General features: G+C 45.8%; 1 protein-coding gene across 1 annotated transcript in view; it reads left to right on the top strand.

Annotated features, from left to right (window-relative positions):
* The window catches only part of PPP6C (protein phosphatase 6 catalytic subunit), a 135267-nt gene that overhangs the window by 78403 nt on the left and 44001 nt on the right, over positions 1–12863 (top strand). The window contains exon 3 of the mRNA XM_078646061.1: positions 8160–8225. Coding sequence (XP_078502187.1) covers positions 8160–8225 — 66 coding nt within the window. The remainder of the gene's footprint in view (positions 1–8159; positions 8226–12863) is intronic.

Below are 12863 nucleotides of genomic sequence, written 5' to 3'. Positions count from 1 at the left end.
CTCATAGGTTAAAAAGTGTGTTTGTGGTAGTTGCATTTCATTAACTATATCCTCCATTGTCGGTAAGTCCCCTCCTTATAACCATCCCCAATGGTGAAAGGCCCTGCGCCCTTCCAAAGGTTTAAGGGATTAACCCATTCTGGTGACCTCTCCCACCCTAGGCTTGGATTCGGGATTGTAAGGTCATATAAAGGCACCATTTTGGTTTTAAAAGCACTTCTATGCCAACATTTGATAACTACTTTCACCAATTTGGGTAGTTGATGGAGGCCCGCGGTCCAACACAGAGCATGGGCTATCAGATCATAAATCCTCTTGCTACTCTCCATTTCCGCCTGGTCCCTTCTGTGTCTCCCTTCTAGCCACCGGAATAACCACTGTACTTGGGAGGCCAAGTGGTAAGCCTCGAAATCAGGTGCCCCTAGTCCATTCTCCTTTATAGGGACTTTCAAGATTTGTGTTTTCACCCTGTGTCATTGTACGCCCCAAATAATGTCTCCTAGCAAAGCGTCTCGGTATTTAGCCATTCTCGCTTAATCCACACTGGTAAATTAACAAACTAATAAAGCAATGTAGAAAGCATTATCGTTTTGGAAAGTACTATGCTGCCAATCGGTGAGATTAGCAGGGTTTGTCAAAAGGTGATGCTACCCTTAAGGGCCTGCAGCGCCACACCCACTTTGCCCTCCGGTACATTGGTTTCGCTGTGTTAGACACGCACCCTGAAGTACTGAAACATGGAGGTGCACCACACGACTCTCCTGCGAAGGCACATGTTCGCCTCCAATTAGTGCGAGGTGGTATCCTTGCCGTCACGCAACTGTACCCCCCCCTGTCTGCATGTTTCCCCCAAGAGTTCTATCCGAAATAAGCGGAGGAGATAATGTTTCCGGTACAGACTATTATGGTACAGTGGGAATGTAGCAACTGGGTCCTCTGTGTCCATCTCGACCCCCCCCCGCCCCTCCATTTTTATATGATGAAGAACTCTGAGGAGGCTTCTCCACCTCCGTGTATCAACAGCCTTTTCAAGGTCTATTGACAGTATTATGGCCTTCGTACTGTCGATGGACAACGCCTTCTCAAGTACCCTAAAAAGGCTTCTAATATTAACCTATGTACTCCAGCCGGTTATGAACATGGATTTGTCTGGGTGAATCAGACCAGTCATCAAAGTAGTAGTTGATTATCTAACACTTTAGTCAAAATTCTATAGTCTTTATTTAATAGAGAGAGAGCCCTAGAAGATTTATCATGGGGTTCTAAGAGCGGCTTGGGAAGCAAGACCAGCAGTCTCACACACAGACAGTGGTAGGTGTCCCTCCTCGAGCCCTTCGCATATAATCTTGTCAGATAAATGATTAGGAGGCCTGAATCTGTGAATTCTACTGGCAAACTCTCACTCCCAGGCACCGGTCAAACCTTGGTGCCTTGCCCCTGGTTTTGCCTTTGATAGAAGCTGGGACCTCAGGTTCTATTAGCACTGCATCTAATTGTTCCCTGTCTATAGCAGGGATTGTCCTCGCTGTAGTTAATCTATTATTGCCTGCTCAGGAGCCCTCCTTTTGTGGCTGGTATAGCGCCGCATAATAGTCTAGAAACACTGTTCATGCTTGAGAGGCACAGGTAATTTCCTGCGAGTCCCTGATTTGGGTGATCATGGCGGCTCCTAGGTGCAGCCTTGCAAGCCAGGCCAGTAATTTAACCACCTTATCACCCTCTGTGTGATGTGTCAGTTAGTGTAGTGGAGACACCGCAGCTACTCTACCAAAACTGTGTATAGTTCCCTGGTTGCACCCAGTATTGCACTTATCGCTCTGTCAAAGAGCGTAGTCTTTTCTAGATTTTTAAACTTTATATCCATGGCTTTCAACTCTTTCTCCAGAGTTTTGAGGCTCCTTACCGTTACACTTATACAGTGGCTCCTCACCACAGTCTTAACTCCTCCCACTCCACTAGTGTTGTTGCTGCTGTTTTAGTGTTTTCTTGAAAGCAGTACGTTATCACATCTCGCAGTCCTCTGAACATTTTGTCTTCGAGGGCGGCCCCATGAAGTCTCCCCATAGATATGGGCGGTGTGGGTTAGCCCCAGTGTAGACACTGCAAGAGTGGATTGTGGTTGGAGATTGTGTGTCCCATATATTCTGCCCTAGAGAACATCCTATCCCCTACTCAAGAGGCAAGAATTCTATACAGGCGAACATGTAATTCGTGTAAAGGCGAACAAAGTATTTGCGCTCTTGGACGTTCTGCGTGCCAAACATCCACTAGTTGCCAGTCTGCCAACCATCTTGAGAGCTTGTGTGCCAATATTGCTGTCCTAGTATTCTGAGGAGGGGACTAGTTGTATGTTTCATGTAGTGTCACATACAACACACAATTCTTATCCCCACCTAGTACCATGGTCGTGCCCGCTTATTGGCCAGTCAGGTCGACAACATGTAATAGACTCAATTTTGTTCAAAATTGGGGGAATACATCCCTCCCAGCATGATGGTCTTTCTGTCTAGGTTACCTGGGGTAAACACATACCAGCCCTCGCCATCTAGATCCGTGGAGGTGACCACAAATGGGACTCCTTGGGCGTATCCAGCTCAACATCTCTCTGGCAAAAGAAGAATAGTCCATTTCATATATTTGCCCTTACTATTTCATATGAAGCTTATGAGCCTACAGTCTTGTTAAATGCATCTTCTGTAAGAATGCTATCTGCACCCCTCTCTTACGGAGATCCGCATGTATTTTATATCACTTTAAGTGCTGACCCCATACCTTAACATTCCATGTTATGAGGTGTAGGTATTTGTGCGTGCCATAAACTGTATTTGTAGTGCCTCCTACTCCCATCTGGTCCCACGACTCCTCCCATTCCATGTTAATACCTGCAAACTGAATTCATAAGGGAATCTAACCACAGTAGGCTTAATGTGATGAACTTCAAACAATCCCCAACTTCCAGGCTGAATGGGAACTGGTCATCCTCTCAGTAACACAAACTATGAAGTACTTCTGCTTATCGCCACTCCATGCCATGCTAATATGAAGAGTTGTGATTTTACCAGTTCGTGTTCTTTGAGTGTTCTATATGGCCTGCCCGGCTAGCCACAAACAATGTCTCTTCCAGACGTCTTAGCCTTACTTGGTTCCATTCAGTGCTGCCTCACTTGTTGCACAGTTCTACAATCATCCACTGAATGAGGTGATGACAAGGAGGTTATTGTTGCCCAACAGCTGTTGTTCAGAGATGGGACTGATTCTGGATACCTCTGATTCCATTCTGTCTAAGCTTGAGGGTTTATCCTGCCTGCCTAGTAAAGTCCCTGCAGACCGAGCCACTGCCTTGCCCTGTTCCTGTTCTGTGCCTCTGCGGCAGCCTCTGGGTGAGCTCCTTCACTTTGTCCTCACTCTTTCATTCGTTCTCCCACTGTCCTCATAGCCCTGTATTTTTTTGAGCCAAGCTTTTTGACAGTTCAAGCGAGCTGTCAAAGACCATGTGCAGTTCTTGCAAGGTGCACACTGACTTTGATATCTGTAGAACAATCTGAACGACCTCCCTGAAGCTTTTAATGAATGAAATCTTGGCCATTCGCAATTGTGACATAGTCTACAACAACAGCAGTTTTCAATGAGAACACCTTTTCAAATTGAAATTTTTTATGTGAAAGGTTTTTTTTCGAGCTCTTGCACGAGTTTGTGCTTTACTGGTATGGTGGCAGCATTTCCATCAAATTATGTATTTTGCTGGAAAAAGATAATGCGACGATGTCCAAAATGCACCCTTTCTTTTGCTACATCCATCTCTATGTGCTAACACGGTGTCTGGTTGGACGAAACTCTTACTATGGCAATGAAAGCATGGAAATGTAAATTTAGTGATTGTCAAACAGCTTTTTCTTTTTCAATAACATTTCTCCTGCTTCAGTTCTGGGTATAGTTTCGATCCATCTTCCAGGACATCTAGTATACTTGTCTTTTTATCGTTATCCACGTATTGTTTGATCCCAACGTTTTGTAGTCTCACATGCTCAGTCATTTCAGAGGAGTTCCCTTGCTGATGCATGAAATGAAGAAGGCTGTCAACATGTTTATTAAAATGTTCCCCTCTCTCTTCCACAAGTTCGTGGTGAGGAACAATTTTACGATGGTCCATCAATTTTGAATTTGTCATCTCTCAGAAAACATTGCAAATAGAAAGATCTTCATGGTAAACTAGCTGCCATTGAGCAATATATTCACTTTCTGTCTGACTAACAATTCCCTTGGAGCTTTTCGGTGTCCTCTAGATCGTCTGTTCCAGGTTTATATCTGGAGCCACATCATTGAAACTTCCCCCTCTATCTTATACCACAAAATGTCTTTTGATTCATTTTCTGTAGAGGTATAGTTTTTCCACCTCTAGCTTCTTCACTCTTTCCAAATACCAGTACCCATATCTCAGGTAATTCATGCAATCGAATTTGCAAAACACAGAAGTCAGTGACTTCAGTCTTCACGTGCAGCTCCCAATCAAATTCCCTATCTAACCTGTATCAAGTTTTTCACTAAAGCTATCATGTGTAAAACATTATCCCACTACTTGCAAAGTTCTGATTTTTCTTAACAATCTTTGACAAACTCTGCGAGCTTGGTTTTCAGTTTTTCTTATTTTTAACTGAGTTAATTGAACATTGCCTGGCTTTTCATTAAGTCTTTTGAATGATGTGCTCCCTGTGCCTTGTTCACTTCAGAGATAAAATATAAAAGCCTATTTTGTAAATCTTTTTCCAGAAAGCATTCCATTGCAGTGTTTCTATAACATCAGATATGATGAGCATACCTTGTAACAAATTAACATAATGAGTTCTCCTCAATACTGACTGCACAGCGTTGCTTCCAAAGATTTCAGCCGCACTAAGTGCATAGTCTATACCACATCTACTGAGAACTTCCTGCATACCACAACGCAAAGTGCGTCCAGTGGAAAACGCCCATCATTGCATAAAGATCATCAAACTGTACTGAATTGCTCATAAAAATGTCAGCTACAATACGGAAAACACCTTCATTGCCGAAAAAAGGCAGAAAAGGCTGGTCTTAAAGCTAAGCACGTATATTTTGGAAATTCTTTAGAGCGTTTTATACTGTTGTGTAGTTTGTGACTGGTAAAAAGCCAGCCTTCTTTAGTGGGACGGTATTCTGGGAGATCCGGGCATGAATTCCAGCCCACGGAGGAACTGGCTTTTCTTCATCCTTCAGGCCGCACCGAATAAGCGATATCAAAAATTCAGTTAAATCAACTTTGTGGACCGCAGCATCAGGTAGAAGATCGATGTCGTCAGCCACTTTGAAACTTTCTGGTAGACTGGGACGTGTTGATGGCTTGTAGTGATTTTGCACACGTTGGCTTGGCAGTTGGGTTATAAGTTTTCAGCCTCTTTTGTTTACACCTGACACAGCTTGTTTTCCAGCAGCTGCTTCATCGGTACAGTCTTGAATACGCATCATGGCAGTATCATGTCCGCTGTATGTTCCAGACCAAAAAGAGCCATCTTCAAAATTATCAAGAGCAGCAATTGTAAATCCTTTCCTGGTAAAGTGACTTAGTAGTGGTGTGCTGTCAAATTCACATACAGCATGAGTTCCGGCTTTGTCATTAATAACTTGTTGATACACCAATCCTCTTCATTGAAATGATTGTCATGTGTGACAGTTTTTTTTGTTGTTTTTTTGCCGTGATGTAATTCATAAAACATGATTTGGAAAAGACAGTAAATTTGCACAGCCTAAGCCTGTCGGTTCATGGGATTGTCTTCCACTTCTTCACTTATATCTTCAAAGCCATCCTCAATTTGTCTGCTTCTGTTCTGCACTGAAGAACTTTAGTTTGTAACAGATTTGCTTTGCTGATATTAAATAATTATGTAAAAAATGTTAAGACCACATTCGGCATTCCTGTTGACTCCCATGATTTGTGGAGCTCTGGAGTATCACAAAATTGGTCATTTAGTCCAAAATCTAAATCTTTCAGGATGTTTCTTAAAAAGGTTCCTGCTGATTTTACTGCATTCTGTGATCTTATTTTGACAGCAAGAACTTCAGGAGTCAAATCAGCTGAGAACACCATCTGTGGCTCATTCTTTTGTTAGACTGACCAAAACAAATTCTGTCATTGTACATTCTCAACAGAAAAGTCTTAATTTCATTATTATGATCAACGCCGGTCCCTCAATCATGACCATTAGTTCTGTGATCTCACGGAGTGTGAACCCGTAGCCTGCACTCTAGTGGCTTTATAATTTATTTGCTTTTTCAAAAAGTGCTAACTGCAGACTGGTGGTTACGTTGCTGCTGGGAGCTCACCTTCATATTTTCGAATGTATGCACACATGCAGTTCGTGTGGGCATACAAATCTGCTATAAATACATTCACCTCCCTGTTTTGATCAGCTACTTGGTTGAAAACTTCCTCTTGGAAGTAACTCGCTGCAGATAAAAACATGTTTGCCCTTTAAGACTCACATACTCTGTACATTGTTCTTTTTTTCAATCTCTTTTGCCCTTATTCTGGTTTAAACCACAGATAACACATTGACAGTCCTCTGCTTTCTGGGCAGTTGTTGGAGGTGAATGAGGGGTAGCCATTGATCTTCTAAGTAGATGGGCATTGGGTTTGGTTGTCCTCGCTTTCTCAGAAGACTTGGATTCTTGTTGTGATTCACTGGCTTCTATTTTTTCCCCATTTTTTTTTCTCCAGCTTTCTTCCATTGTATGTGATTGTAGCACTTGTTACAATGATAACATATTTGATCCTCTTAACCCATCAGATTCAATCTTTTATGAACTTTGTCTTGCCATTTTTCTGCAGCATCTCGTACTCTCTTGGGTACAGCCGCAGTTGATGTTGGCTTTTCTTTTGTATTAGTTTGACATATGACACATTTTACTTTGTTGAAAGAGTCTTCAGATTTTGTAGTTAGCAACATTCTGTCTGGAGGTAAAGATCCACTCCTTCCACCTGCTTCACTCACGTTTATGAATTTGAATCATTGGAAAATCTGAAATAAAAATAATTTTAAAATAAATTATTAACATGATGGTTAAACACATTATTATAGAACTGCCATATTGGAATGTGGTAAAAGGGTTGCGCTGAGGAGTTATTTTCTGTCTCTGTAAGACTACTTGACCCTCTAAACCTATGCTTTGACACCAAAATGAAGTATATAGGTTTCATGGTACCTGCAATTATGTCATCACTGCAACACATCTGCCATTTTTTAAAATGTCATCCAGAAATATTCGGCCTGGATTAGCAATGTCTACCAAAGCTAAGTTATTTAACTAATGATACAAAAACACTAATCAAAAATGAAAATCTCTGGACAAGAATTTTTTTACAGAGGTATAGCAAGGGGCCAGGACTAGAACCGCTGGGAAGCGAACATTGTCCCCCTTCCAATAGTATCTTTCACTCACTGATCAGTGCTCGCAGGACAGTTCTGTTCAACACCAATCTAAGTGAAAGCAGACCATATCTGATGCCACCATCGAATTTCTTATTGTTAACAGTAACTTGCAGTTTCTTAAATTACAGTAAACATACAAAAATAAAATTCTGGACAAGAGGAAAGCTGTTCCCTTGCATCCTGACTTTTTTTTCTTCTCCATTTCTTTTAAAAAATATTTATGAAATAGCTTTCCATTCTCTTCTTAAAATACTTTTATTGAAAGAAAAGAAAGTGTATGATTTTTGTAAATATATATTTTTTAATACGTGCTCCAGGATCTTGCACGTGGGTGGAACAGTTCAGTATTGATGACGAAGATTCCCATGTAGGAGATCCAAGATTACAGGTAACTAACTATTATTTGCTGGTGCTAGTAGTTTGCTCTTCCAGTATAATTTCAGAGACATTCCTTACTTCCAAAGGAAATCCATTTCTGCACTCCTGCAAACAAGTGTGAGAGGGAGATATTGTGTCTCAGACCACCACCAATTCAGGAAATAAAAAGTAGTGTTACATAGGACCAGTCGACTACATTGTGAAAAAGACCAATTTGTTTTCTGTTGTAACCTCACACTATGACATACTCTTAAATTCAGGTCTTAAAGGAAACGCGTTCTAGAGGCTGACCCCAAACACTGAATTTAACAGTTTTCTTTGTTTTTTCATTTCCAGTTTTACGACTTGTGTGAATTGTTCCGAACTGGAGGCCCAGTTCCTGACACAAACTACATATTTATGGTATGTTATGTTATTTGATTAGTAAAAAATCATGATTCAGATGAAATTAGCTGAATGGTTGTTGGTCTAATAATGTATTCTTGGCTACTGCAGTATGTTCAAATCCATTTTGTTTTCCCTTTGTATAATCTTGTGTCCTGTTAACCTCAAGTTGTGCCACAGATAAAGGCACCATGTAAGCATGGCATTATCTCGTTCTTATCCCTAATGTTAGTCTGTTGCTTGTTTTCAAATTTGACACATAATTTGGAAGTGTTAATGAAAATCTTTTTCGAAAGATTTAACATGCTTGAATACCAATTTTCCTGGCTTCCCTATGTCTTTGGAAACTGGCAATACAGAGCTCAGAGGATGCAAATCCACATGTAAATTCGACCATCAATAAGCCATGGCCGCCTAGTAATTTGTTTATAACTTAATCTTAATTTGATATGTTGCAAACCTCAATGATAATACAACAATATGAAATTTGACTTTGCGCTACCAGCCACAAAGGAAATGTAAGTTTGGCAGTAAATGATGCTCACAATTCAGTCCACCTGTGACTGTTAACGCCTACTGGAGTGAGTCTTATGCTCACTTTCCACTAGGGACATGTTTAATGTGATAAGGATGGACCAGATAAAGAGAGGATAACTGGTGAGTTAACTAATTGTGCTGGGTGGGAATCACTAGGTGGTTAGACAGCGCCTTTTTATTTGTGGAGGCACCCATTGCATTTCTTTAAGATGCACTTAAAACTCTTGAAACAGTTAAACCGGGTTCATTAATTGTGATTATTTAGTGGCAGTGTTTTTGACATTGAGCGGTAATTTCTGAAGAATTGAGGTACTGGATTTAGTTAATGATTTAAATCACTCCCTACCAAATGGTTTTTTAGGGCTCGGCTGAACGTGCGGAAGCGCGTCTCCGCCGAAGCTCTTTTGTCGGCATGTGTGCTTCCCAGGAGACAATCCTGGCCGCGCGCTTCGCCTTTGAGGCGATTTGAAAGTGGCACGCGCTGACTGGCACGCGCCGCGCTCGGCCAGGCTGTCTCCTGGGAAGCACAATCATACCCAGGCACACCTCCCCCTGCACGCATGCGGCCACACACACACACGAGCGCAGACAGACATGCAGACACGCAGACAGAGACACTCCCCCCGTCCCCCGCACACAGAGACACACACACAGGAGCGCACATACACGCACACATACAGACACATGTACACACATCCACACCGTGATGCCTTTAAAATGTGGCGCGCATGGCCCTTGCGGTGCAGTTTACCCTATTTCCAGACGTGGCTCGCACCCATCCATGCCCGGTCGCCTGGCGCCCTCTCCCGGTCCCTCCTCCGGGTCTTGCTCTGCTCCCCTCTGCGGGTCCCCGTCCTCCGTAGCTCTCCAGAGCGACCCCTGGCGGAGAGTGTGTGTCCGTGCCTGCTACCTCCGGCTTCGCTGGGCAGCCCCGAACTCCTCGTTGCTGCTTGATCTGGGAGTCCTTGGGGCCGCCCCGACCCCCTGTTGGTCCCAAGTTCTCTGCCGCGCTCCGGGCTCCTCTCTGCGGCTGCAGCCCTCTGCTCTCTGCCCCTGACCTCTTTCTCCCTCGGCTCGCACACTCCCCGATCCCTCTCTCAGACCCCGGAGGTCTCCGCTCCTCCTCCTTCTCCCGGCCCGCACTTCCCTCCTCCACAACTCATCCCCCTCCCCTGATTTGGACGTCCTTTTCCAGGACACCCCTCCCCTGCACCTCCTCCTCCTTCTCTCTTTATTTATTTATATATTTATTAATGCATTTTTATATAGCGCGGACTTTACCCGAAGGCGTCAGAGCGCTTCACATTAGGAACAGAAATGAAACATAATGAGAAACATTACAAAAGAACAGATTGCAAAAACAAACGTTACTTACATAAGGTAATAGTGACAATTGTAAGCAACCAAAATACATGAGGTAGTAAAAACTGTGAGCAACCAAAATTACATGAGGTAGTAAAGGTAATAGTGACAATCGTGAGCAAACAAAATACTTGAGTAAAAATTGTGAGCAACCAAAATACATGAGGTAGTCAAAAGTGCACAAGAGGCCCCCTCCTGCCCAGGCATCGGAGCAGCAGCCACCTGGGTATGTATAACCACTGGAGTACGCCATAGCCTGTGCCATCACTCACACGGAGTCTGACAGCATACGGGGTTACCTGGCAACGTGCACTGTCCTCCCCTTGTAATTGGTAGCCTCCACTAGTATTCCCGTGAATACCTGACGGCGCGCACAGTTGCGCACATATAGTGTATGTAAACAATGATTGGTAGCCCCAGGGAGCAAATGACACCCTGCATTATTACCTAGGGCAGTACCCCACAGAATGGATTGTTGCCCATAGGGAATAGGGCATATGTGCAAGCATGCCACGTTAGCCCTGCACCACACCCGGTAGTAATAGCATACAGGCTTTAATGCCTAGCCTACATTATTAGTCCCAGGCAGTACATGCAGTATGCTTTGTTGGTCACGGGAATATTCAACAGGATGCACTGTTACCGCTCCCCCCCCCCCCCCCCCCGATCTAACTTGCAGTTTTATCCCCAGCCTATCTGACGCCTGCATTGTTAGTCCCAGGTTGTACATGACCGCATGTACTGTTGGTATCAGACACGGAATTTCTGAGTGTGTGCACATTTACAGCATGACGGCATAAACTGTTAGACCGAGGTGGTGTTTGACAGCATGTTTTTTTTACCCTACAACATGTATTGTTATTTGCTCCATTATTATTCCCAGGGAGTATCTGACTGACAGCGGTCACTGTTGCGAACACAGAGATTCAGTAAACCTCCATTTTTATCCCACAGAGAGTAACTCACACCATGCATTGTTACCCCCAGGAGTAACTCTCAGAATACAATGTCATTTATTTAAGATTTAAAAAAATAAATAAAGAGCAATGCCAATAGCTCTACCTTTAATGCTGCCGAGACCATTGCATTGTAAATGCTTGTTACTTTCAGATGTTGTGGCGGAGGTTGAGGTATGGATCGCACTGCCCTGCTTGCTGAAGAGCAGTGATCTCTCGGGCAAGAAGCTTAACAAAACACCCATGAGCAGTAAAATAGAAAGTACGTGTGTTCTGGGGGCGTGGCTTGGCCGGCTGCAAGATGGCCGAACACTGAGTGGGCTCTGCCGGCCAAGCATTAAAATCCGTAATTGATCCTGCAGACATCCCTACCTTAATAGTGCCTCTCAGCTGCATCCTGACTCCCTCTTCAGTGTGGAGCCGAACCACCATTCCATCGTCGTCTGGACGTCCTCGGAGGCGAAACAGCGCCATTGCTCCTGTGACGCCGGGCCTCCGGTCTCAGGCCCGTGTGATCGGGCCCACTCCACGTGGGACTGCCTCTGAGCGCTGGGCATCGTTTAGCATTGTTGCTCCCCTTGGGTGAGTGCGACGGCTGCTGTGGCCTCGCGGGCTGGGTTGGGGGCCTGTCCATCTCGCCCGACCTAGTTGTTGCAGGGTCGGCGCCGGGCTTCTTGTGGACTCCGGGCTGCTTCTTGCGGCTGCTGCGGGTGCCCGAGCTTGGGGGCGGCGGGCCACCTGCGTCTCCCCGCTCGCTCCTGTCCCGGCTGGTCGTCCCCTCCCCCTCACCGCCCCTCTGTGTCTCGGAGTGCGGGGATGTGGCCTGCTGGAGCCAGGACCCCACCTGCCCTCTAATCTGCCTGTGTGCTGTGCCCCCGAGGTCGGGCCTTAGTCCTGCATCGGCCTCGTCGGCCTCCGGCCCGCCTCCAGACTGCCGATGCCCGGAGCTGCTTCCTTGCCGCCTACAACTGCTCCCATTGGAGGGGCTGGGTCCTCTTTGCCCGCTGGGTCCTGCGACCTCTGGATTACGGGATCCTCCATCTGTAGCAGCTGATCTTCGCTGGACGATCCTTGAGGCCTGAGGGGAGGGGAGTGGGGTGGCCTCTGCGGCTTGGTGGGCGGGGCTGGGGGCTTGTGGGCCGTTCCGCCCGTCCTGGTGTGCTGAGGGGTGGCACCGGTTATCTGACTACCTCCTGGCCGTTTTGTGCGGCCGCCGCAGGTGCCTTGGTTCAGGGCTGTGAGTGGTGGGCCCCCACGCATCCCTGCTCACCACTGCTGTAGTCTGGTGCGCTCCCCCCACCTCCCTGGTTTTGGGCGCTGGTCGCTGAATGCGGCTCTCTGGGCCCTACCTGCCCATGCTCCTAGTTCTTCATCCTGGTCAGGGGCTGCACCTCCTTGATTGTGCCCTGGACCTGTTGGGCCTTCATTGCTGCCTTCCCTGCTCCCTCCTCGCTGCCGCCTAACCTGGCCCGCATGTCATCACCAGGAGCGCACCTGCAGCGCCTCTGCTGATTACCGCCTCTGCGGGCTATCTGGTGCCTGCTTGAGCCCTGCACTGCAGCTCTGTCCGGTGCCTGGCCGTGCCTGGCCGTGCCTGCCCGCTCCCGCCCTGCCGGGCCATCATTTTTGGAGTGTGGCCGTCTGGCTTGATGGCTAGTTGTGTGGAATATCGTCAAACCTGTTTCTCATAGCAGCTCACTCCTTTACGGCTTCGGTGGTGCCCTCTTCGGACTCACTTCTGTGTGGGGGCCGGAATTGGTTGGCTGATTGTATTGCCCTGTTCGGCGCCCCGCTGGACATC

The sequence above is a fragment of the Lissotriton helveticus genome, chromosome 5_1, assembly GCF_964261635.1.
Source record: "Lissotriton helveticus chromosome 5_1, aLisHel1.1, whole genome shotgun sequence".
NCBI classification, from domain to species: domain Eukaryota; kingdom Metazoa; phylum Chordata; class Amphibia; order Caudata; family Salamandridae; genus Lissotriton; species Lissotriton helveticus.
Note: the sequence above shows the minus strand (reverse complement) of the source record. Positions and strands in the feature narration are given on the sequence as shown.